The 9,744-nt window shown below is 44.4% G+C and overlaps 1 protein-coding gene across 1 annotated transcript; it reads right to left on the bottom strand.

Moving 5' to 3' along the window:
* Window positions 1-1,196: 1,196 nt before the first annotated feature.
* znf16l (zinc finger protein 16 like) lies at window positions 1,197-7,950 on the bottom strand. The gene is made up of 3 exons (XM_023423800.2): window positions 7,012-7,950; window positions 4,322-4,531; window positions 1,197-3,626 (listed from the first exon to the last, which is right to left on the bottom strand). Exons 1-3 carry the CDS (start codon window positions 7,760-7,762, stop codon window positions 2,920-2,922), a joined length of 1,668 nt encoding a protein of 555 aa, XP_023279568.1. The 5' UTR covers window positions 7,763-7,950; the 3' UTR covers window positions 1,197-2,919.
* Between the last annotated feature and the right edge of the window lie 1,794 nt (window positions 7,951-9,744).

Genomic DNA, 9,744 nt, shown 5'->3' with positions numbered 1-9,744 from the left:
AACCCCCCCCCGATGGCGAGGTTGCACCAGGTTATGCGTCCAGGGAGGGCACTCATGATACTTCATTTCCTAAAGTTAACCCAAACCCTGCAATTAATTCACACAAATGATTTATCAGAGGTAAAGTGGGAGGTAATGTGTGTGCGTTAATTATTAATGTGTACTCTTGAATTAATTACTTGTACCTAGAAATGGTTAGATTGCACTCTACCCTCTGTTTTTCTACACAACTACACATCATGTCAGTGGGTCATGGACAAATGTCATGAATGAATGAATGAATGAAGGTAATTAAACATTCCAAGGTACAAATGATTAGTCCAAAGACGATCCATATCGACTGTCCCTTTGGCAGTGAAGTGGACTGTAACTACTGAGGCCGCTCACTGTTGATGTATCTCTGTTACATTACTGATACACTCTGTCCACAGTGTATTACACTGAACTGATGTAATACATTTTACCTGCTTATTATTATTATATTAAACTATGGAGCTCCAGAATTCTCAATTTAAAAAAACATTTTCGACATTGTTTTATCATTACTGTAGTATTGTAGCTGCATTTAAACCTCTTCACACATTGTTGAGTACAGACAGAGGGGCACCGTCAGGAGAGGCAAACAAGGCAAATGCTGTGGGCCCCTAAGGGGAACAGGGGCCCCATGTGGCCCCTCATATATTGGCACATTTTGCAAAGAGAACAAAACCCCCTTAAACCTCCCACAAACACTCTATACAATGCATTGCATGTGCTGTTGCTACCATCTACCTATTGCCTGATGTTGGGTTCAGGGAACATCTGTAAAGTGCATCGTCTTCCGATAGTCTGCATGAGGTGTTTAGGGAACATCTGTAAAGTGCATCGTCTTCCGATAGTCTGCATGAGGTGTTTAGGGAACATCTGTAAAGTGCATCGTCTTCCGATAGTCTGCATGAGGTGTTTAGGGAACATCTGTAAAGTGCATCAGCTATCTACAGTCTGCATGAGGTGTTTAGGGAACATCTGTAAATTGTATCATATAGTGATAGTCTGCATGAGATGTTCAGGGAACATCTGTAAAGTGCATCAGCTATCTAAAGCCTGCATGAGGTGTTCAGGGAACATCTGCAAATTGCATTGTCTCCCGATACTCTGCACATGAGGTGTTCAGGGGACAGTGAGGGACAAGTGAATAAATATTCCAGACTCATTCATGACTTTAAGACAACTGTTTATTCGAAAGCAGATTGTCAGTGGTTAGTGTTTCACCTCCACAGGTTTGGATACGTTGTTTTCCTCCACTCAGAGCTACGACCTGGAAACTCATGTTTCAGTCATTTTTCTAATGAGTAAACTCACCAGACACTTGGTTTTTTATTTTCCTTCAAGCAGGTTTTTTTTTTCGATCAGCATTTTTTTTTTTTAGTCGTCAAACAGGCAAACATATAAAATAACCAATATATAGTCTGTAACATTACGATTACACTGTAAGATTACACTGGTTAAAAATTTATATGATGGACTTTCTGCTCTACACGTAGCACCACGCAGACAATCAGCTGACAGTATGACCCAGATCTCCTCTGTTGCAGTTACACAGATGGTCCACATGGTGACGTCCCGCTGCCGTTCTAACAGATCCACCTCCGCACAGAGGGGTCGGGACCGGACTGGAGGCTCAGCGGGTCACAGACCAAATCAAAACATGGATTTATCTTCACCTTCAGCTCCTTAAATGTCACGTCACCAAACTCACTCACTACCTGTCATACTTGACACTGATGCCTCTGTGTGAAATGTTCTCAAATTGTCCTTTTTCTTAAATCATTTATTTCACTCTTTAATTCTCCAACTTCTAATAGCTTATACATTAATACAAACCATTTTCAAACCACACCACAGTCTGATTGTGATGTGGCTGTATTCTGTATTAAAGGTTGGTAATGCTGTGACCATTGTATTCAGTTTTATTTTTAGTTCTGGCCGTTGGTTTTATCAGTCATGGTTACACTGAGCTCACTGAGGAACATCAGTAGTTGTGCACAGTTTTCCTGGACGATGAGGGATTATCAGAAACGTGATGACAGCATTTCATCCACTCTGAATCCTTGACATTTTTGTTATTTTCAAAGTATAAATGAACTAAAACTCGTCTTTTATTTGGCTGAGGACAGACACCAGAAAAAAAGTTTCATTCCAAAAGTTACAGGCTAAAAGTTCAATAAAGATAAAAAGTTAAATATAAAACTTTTTAGAGCTGAAACTTAGTGAACCTCACCTCATCTCAGGTGTTGTTGTTTCCTGACTGATCCTTTGACTGTGATGATGTCACAGGTCTCAGCTGTTACCTTGGTGACTACAGAGTCATCATAACAGATAAAATGATGGACAAAGCTGTGAGCACCGAACCAAAGTTGTAATAAACAGGAAATATCTTTTAAATGTAACCAGATTACAGGAAGTGGACTCAAACATGCAGAAACCACTGGTGAGGTCCAGTCCAGTAACCAGAAGGTCTTCCTCTGGGGACGTGGACCTGGATCCACCTCTGCTCATCATGACTTTGACTAAAAGACCTCTTACTACCTGAATGCTTTCCTCACACAACCTTTTGACAAAACAACTCAAGTTAATCCAGAGCTCTCAGCCATGTAACACAGTCTTCATCAGTGGATGAGCAGCTGTAGGAGTTTTAACTGTGATGGCTCAATGTGGACTCAACTGAGCAAACTCAAATAAGTAAGGGGACCTTGAGTTGAGTCTCAAACCGGGTGTAGAATGAACCTTCAAGCTGAATCACACAGTGTTTCTTGATGAAAGCTTGGGCAGAAAAAAACAAACCCTGTTCTCCACCTGACCCGCTCCTCCCACACGGACACACATCAGACAGTGAAGACACACACTCAGAGTCAGAGTCAGCACCGTGTCCCGCACAGTTCACTGCGCCAGCGTGCAGCGGTGGCTCTTGTAGGTCCCCAGGTGGCGGAAGCTGCGTCCACACTGCTGGCAGCAGTAGGGCGTGGCCCCGCTGTGGATCCTCTGGTGGGTGTACAGGTTCCCCAGCTCCTTGAAGCGCCGGCCGCACTGAGGGCATGCGTACGGGCTCTCTCCGGTGTGCACCCGTTGGTGTCTTTTGAGTCCGGACAGCACTGAGAAGCCTTTGCCGCACTGCGGGCAGGGGAAGGGGCTCTGGGCGCCGCTGTGCACCAGCCTGTGGCTCTTTAACCGCGCCGCGTGGCGGAACCTCTCCCCGCACTCCGGACACATGAAGGGCTTCTCCCCGGTGTGGATACGCTGGTGCTGGCGCAGGTTGCCAAGGTAGTTAAAATGGCGGCCACAGTCCCCACACTCGTACCCCCCCTCAATTTTAATCTCCTTTTTCACAAGCCCCCCTCCCCTCCTGATGCCGACACCGGGTCCCGGTCTCGTGCCGTCCTCGCTCTGCCCCTCTTCAACCCTTCTGGACTCACCGCTGCCGTCGCCCATGGTGGGTGCAGCGGAGGAGGTGGACTGCAGGGCCTGCAGGGTCTGGGCACCAGCAGAGTCTGAGTGTATCAGTTTAATATGCTCCTCCAGGAACATGGAGTCGGGGCAGAAGGTTCCACACAGAGAGCAGATGTAGGTGTGAGAGGGGAACTGCTGACCTGAAATCAGAGAGCAGGGGATATGATTGTGAGTATTATTAAAAAACATGAACATGTAAAGAGACAGATGTGGTCCAGCTGGTTTGTTGTGGACCTGACCAGGACCTCAATAAGAGCCTTTCACCACATCCCCCCCGTCCTCCAGCAGCTCCACTGGCTCCCAGTCAAATTCCATATCACGTTCAAAATCCTTCTTTATACATTCAAAGCCATTCACAACCTGCCCCCCCCCCTCCATCTGGCTGATCTCCTCCGCATTGCCACCCCCTCTCGTTCCCTCAGGTCTTCCTCCTCCCTTCACCTCTCTATGCCATCCGCCCGCCTCAGCACCAACTCTGGAACTCTCTCCCACCAGACGTCCGTAACATTGTTTCTTTACCCCAGTTCAAATCAAGAGTCAAAACTCATCTGTTTCAATCTGCTCATTCGCCGTAATTTCATTGTTTTCTTTTTAACTGTCTGTTGTTTTTATCATTTTTATTGTGTTTTAATCTTGTGTAAAGTGTCCTTGAGTGCTGTGAAAGGCGCTGCCAAATAAAATGTATTATTATTATTATTAGTTAGAGTGTTATTAAGTTATTAAGTGTAGAGGAGTGAGGACTGGAGCTGAGTCATGTGACATCAGTCATCCAGCCCTGGCTCGCATCATCTCTCTTTGTCGGTCCTTCCCCTCCTCCCCTCCCCGTCTTACCCACCTGCCTCGGGCCTGTCTGCGTTGCCCTCCAGGGGGCTGCCTCCCTCTGCTGAAGAGCTCTGGGGCTCGATGGAGAAGTCAGGGGGCTGGACGTGTGGGAGCGGAACCTGGTTCTGGTCGAGTCCGCTTCCTTCCCTCCTCGACGACTCGTCTTCATCCTCGTTGTCCGTCTCAGCGGTCAGGGCGTTCTCACACTCGGGCTCCTTCATCACTGGAAATACGAATAGAATTCGGTCAGTGGTTACCATGACGACAAACTGACAAGAGATCTGCTGAAACATATTTACTAAAAGATTTACTGGCAGGAAGTTGACGTTCAGGTATGTCTTTATGGAGCTCTTCATATTCAATACAGAAGAACGAACATCTGGGAAGAGCTTCTTATGGACATCTGTTTCCACCAGATGAGAAGTTGTCAATCATAAAAAATAAAGGGGAGCGGCTCTTATAGGCAGCTGCTGACTGTAGCTGGTATGGAGTTCAGTGTTTTGTCTGTGTTGAACATGAGCAGCTACTTTTACTCTTTTACACAGATTCTAGGGCGGAAATACAGACTCAGACTTTTTTTTTTTTTTTACCTTTTTGGTTTCTTGTGTGCAACACACTTTTTTTGGTGAGGCAAGACAAAGACAAGGAGGGTGACATAACATAACATAACATAACATAACATAACATGACATGACATGACATGACATGACATGACATGACATGACATGGCTTTTGTTATCATAATACTTTGACTTATTGAAAGTTTTCGGGTGGGACAGAGAAAAGAAGATGAAAAAGGAAAGAAGAAAAAAAGAAAAACATATTTTCTAAAAAGTGTTTTGTGAGGTTCCCTGTGACCTTGATCTTTGACCCCCAAAGTCTAATCAGTTCGTCCTTGAGTCCTGGTGAATGTTTTTGCCAAATTTGAAGAAGTTCAGTCAAGGCGTTACTGAGATAACGTGTCCATGAGAATAGGACAGACGGACGGAAGGACGACCCAAAAATGATATGAGTTAAAAACATCTCAATTATTACGTAGTGAGTAAGAAAAAATACTTGTTAATATTATCTCTAAACATAATATCTGATACATTTTAAGACAGCAGAATAAATAATTATAGTAGATAATTATCATGAAGCTGTGAGGGTCAAAGTGGATCAGTGTTTCCACCAGGACTGTCCTTCAGATGGAGGTGGACTGCTGAGTCCTGACCTGAGGACTTGGCATTCCCGTGTTGTGCCATGTGCTTGTGAAGCAGTTGTTTTGTTTCCTCAGTGAACAGCTGTGTTCATTCCTCACTGCACTGAACTGTGTACGCTACATTATACCTCTGTGTTTAGTCTTCAGTCTTCATCTAAAAACTATTAGACCTATGTTCTATATGTCGTTCAGTTGTGTTCTTACATTTTCAAAAATGTGTCCATCAATTCTCAAACCAGAGAAATCTGTGATATTAATGATGGTAACGCTTCGTGTCATTGGTGGCCTCTCAGTGACATCATATCCTCTATGATCATGTGTCAGTGTGTTTGTCTGACAGAAGCTCAACATTGACTTTTATCTAGTTTTAAGCCACATACACTTTTTACACCTTGGTGGTTTTCAGCTCTATATTTGAACCAGACGAAGGATTTTAGTCGTCGGACGTCTGGATCTGAAGTTATCAGAGAAACAAGCTGAGGAAATGTTAGACAGCTCAGCTCCCAGCTGCTGGAGACGTCCTGTCCTGTGTCACTGAAGAGCGTCAGTGAAGCTCTGAGTTTTAAAGTCAAACTGTTTTCTGAGTGTTTCTACTGGTTTTAATCCCCGGGTGTGTTTGTTATGGAGAGGAGGACACCTCTGTGGATAATTCAGCTGCTGGTAAAAACCTGCTGAACGTCTGCTTCGTAAGTTATTAAAGAAACAATCAGAACAAAGGTTAGCATCAATCTCAGCTCCAGCTCTTCCCTGAGTCTCTGTCCTCCGTACAGCGTCGCTCAAACACTGACTTTAAATGTCAAATTGCTTCATTCAGTGTTTTTAATGGTTCGAATCACCAGGTCTGTTTGATTTCCTGAACCACTGACACTGTAGGAACCCAAACCGGGAGGAGCTTACGGTAATGTTGGTGAAGACAAGAACTCCCATGATCCCATGCTACCACTCAACGCTGTGTTTTGTTATTGTTTTGATTGAGAGAAACTTAGAAGCAGAAGTTACAGATTGTGTGTTTAAAGAGACGCCAACCACAGTATAAACCGTGTGACATCATCACATCACCTCAAACTATACTGACTTCACATCAGGACTTAGTTTTGACTGGTGCTGGTGTCGAGTTGGAATCTGTTTCCTCTCATATTAACCTGAACCTAACACCAACTGGTTATCTCTGCTGCTTCTAACTATAACCCAACCTAAGCCCTGACCCCAAACGCTGAGAGGGGGATTGTGGGAAAAACGCTGCCTGAAGGGGGACCAGACAGGAGCTGTCTTTACACCAGCTACTGCAGACAGGGAGAGGGTCCCTACCATCCCCCTGTACTGTGTCAGTCTCACAACACTTCACTGTTGTTAACTTTAACTCTGACTGTTAACTTTGTCAGTCAGACGAGTTTGTTCACTGTATTTTTACTATTATCAATCCTAACCTTCCATCTGTTGTACAGGTTGTGTGTCCTCACCTCTGTGACTCACACACCTCACCACTGGGTCTGTGTGTTTACCTTTCAGGTCTGAAGAATACTCGATCGGTGCGATCCATTCATAGTCATACATCCGTTTGCTGCCAGAGGGGAGCATGCTGAAGATATCATCCGTGGTGGACTCGGAGTCTCCGTGCCCAGACCCGGAGCCCGCCATGCCGCCGTCAGGCCACAGGCTCAGAGAGTGCGGGTCCTGGTCTGGGCGAGCCTCCCTCTCGCCGCTGGCTTGGCTGCTCTGGTCCCCGTCCATGTCAGCGCAGCCTCTGGAGTTCTTGTCTTTCATCAGATAGTCACAGATCGCGTCGATGTTCTCCTTCTTCACCCCGGGCATGACAGCTTTGACTCTCCTGGGGTCGGCGTTGTTGTGCTTGGTTCCACAGCTGAAGTCAGGCTTCTTGTAGCCCGCCTCTGTAGATGGATCCGTGGTCGCCGCGCCGGGGAACGGATCCCTGCCGTTCCTCTGGCCTGTGTCCAGTCTCGCCTTCAACACTTCGATCTCCTCGGTTTTCTCTCGTAGCTCCATTTTCAGGACTCGGATCCGGATGCTGACCATTTTGCGGATCTCAGACAGCGCTGTCTCCAGCACCACGGTGATGTTCCTGCCGAGGTGCTCGGTGATGTCGCTGACCGAGCAGAGCAGCTCCTCGTCGGGCTCCAGCTCCAGGAAATCGCCGTCGGCTCGGCTGGCTGTCCCGGGAGGCTCCATGAAGGCGCCGTGGAGTTCAGGAGTCAGGCTCGTCTCAGCGAAACTGTAGTTTCTCCTGCGACTCATAGGTTAGCTTCGACTAGTTTGTGGAGTTTAGCTAGCTACAAGCTACTCAGCAAGCTAATGTTTGGATGCTGCTGAAAGACAGTAGTTAGCTCAGTTAGCTTTGCCACAGTTAGCGTGAACAACGCCGGATGTCACAAGAATCGGTCTTCAAAATAAAAGCACCGTCATGTCAAACAACTGCCCAGGGTTAGCTTCGCCATTCGACTTTTGTTTTGAAAGCGATTAAAGGAAGTATCCTCTTTAATATTAGTTTACTTGATAGATTCTCACAACAGAGTTGGAGTAATGGCTGAATTCTGTAGGATCAATTTTCATAAGTAGCGCCCTCTAAAGGCTATAATAGGAAACGAATATTGACCGTTTTATTAATATTATGGTATTACTGTATTTTGTAATAAATAAGGCATTGATAAATAATTTACTAATGTTTTCTAGATCTGTTAATTCATTAATTGACCCGTTAATTCATTATTAACCCCTCTTTTCTGCGTTTCTCTTATTCATTAATAATATAATATATATGATCTATTGTATGTAATTGAGACAAATGTAATTTATATCAGAAAGGCATATTGTTTTCGGGTTGTCCTTCTGCCTTGATGGAACTTCTTCAAATTTGTCACAAACTTTCACTTGGACTCAAGGATGAACTGATTAGAATTTGATGGTCAAAGGTCAAGTCATGTTTTTGGCCATAACTCATAAAGTCATTCACTCATTATGACACAGTTTAACTCAAATGTCTATAAGGATAAAGTAAAGTGATGACATTTTATATCCAAAAAGGTCGAAGGCCAACTTCACTGTGACATAATGTTCTGCAAAAACACTTCTGGTCATTATTCAACACTGTAACTCAGGAAGGAGAGAGTGTGACCATATTTCCTGATACTTGGCTGCTTGGTGGAGGAAACAATCATGAGTCTGTAGATAGATAGTAGAATCAGGCAAATGTTTGCCCACCCCACCCCCAAAACAGGGGCCCGCAATTGCCCATGATATTGGCGCATCAAACCTTTATACAGTGCACTACTGCTGCCCCGAAACCCACATAAGTGAGGCTCCTGCTGATGTGTGCTGTAGCTAGTGTATACCATTGACTGCATGTGGGGGGGGGGGGGGGGGGGGGTTGCAAGAAACAACTGTGTTCTACATTAACACTGGATGGATCAAATGACTGTGTGTAGACAGATGTTGGTCACAGTGATGAACCCACACAGTGAAATCACATACTCTTAACTTAAGATTTTTTAGCTTCTTTTAGCTCCTCGTTTTGGTTTTCTAGCTCACTAATTGCCCTCACCAGTCTTGTTTCCAGCAGCAGCTGTTTCCAGACAAAACGTCAGACAGACAGACTGAACATGATGGAGCATTTAGATGGATATTTCCAGAAATTCCCCTCAGGAGCTGGTGGAGACCAAAGGAGAGGAAAAAGGATTTCTAATAGGTTTGATTTTCATGAGCTTTTTTTTTTTTTTTTACAAAAAAATATCTACATTTAAATGAACTGAGTGAATAACAAATTACACTATAATGTGTAATATTGTGTTTCCCACAATAACAGAAAAGTAGAAATGCTCTGTAACGCTTTAAATTGTAGGTAAATGATCATTTCTGATTTATTGACTTGTTTACTGCGAAGAACACCTTCTTATTTTTGACCGATGTTCAATTAATGTGTCTATTTAGGACAATATTAACTGTAAATTACAATTTCTGACCCAAAAATCATAGTTTGTAGACACTTTTTTTCAGCCCTGTCTAATCTGTGCAGGTAGGCCACAGCTGCTCACCACTGCTTTAGATGCAAGTGTTATATCATTATATTCATCATGGCAGGCAGAAAGACGTCAGTACGAATTCTCTCCAAATGAATACATGTGAGACTTACTCACACCACGTTGTACTTTACACCACTTTGTCACCTGAAAGCCGCTGTGTGTAATATAAAGTGTAATGACAGGAGTAAGTAGACTCTGTGT

This window comes from Seriola lalandi, unplaced genomic scaffold, assembly GCF_002814215.2.
Source record: "Seriola lalandi dorsalis isolate HSWRI2012SDOR001 ecotype SW California unplaced genomic scaffold, Sedor1 jcf7180002054694, whole genome shotgun sequence".
Taxonomy (NCBI): Eukaryota; Metazoa; Chordata; class Actinopteri; order Carangiformes; family Carangidae; genus Seriola; species Seriola lalandi.
The sequence above is the reverse complement of the archived record's forward strand: the minus strand, read 5'-3'. Positions and strand labels throughout refer to the sequence as shown.

Bases quoted from the DNA above. Each gene is read 5' to 3' on its own strand.
- znf16l (XM_023423800.2), bottom strand. From the start codon at position 7,762: ATGAGTCGCAGGAGAAACTACAGTTTCGCTGAGACGAGCCTGACTCCT. The intron at 4,532-7,011 runs GTAAACACACAG...TCGTATTTCCAG, and splicing joins GTATTCTTCAGACCTGAAAG to TGATGAAGGAGCCCGAGTGT. The intron at 3,627-4,321 runs GTGGGTAAGACG...CTCTGATTTCAG, and splicing joins CGCAGACAGGCCCGAGGCAG to GTCAGCAGTTCCCCTCTCAC.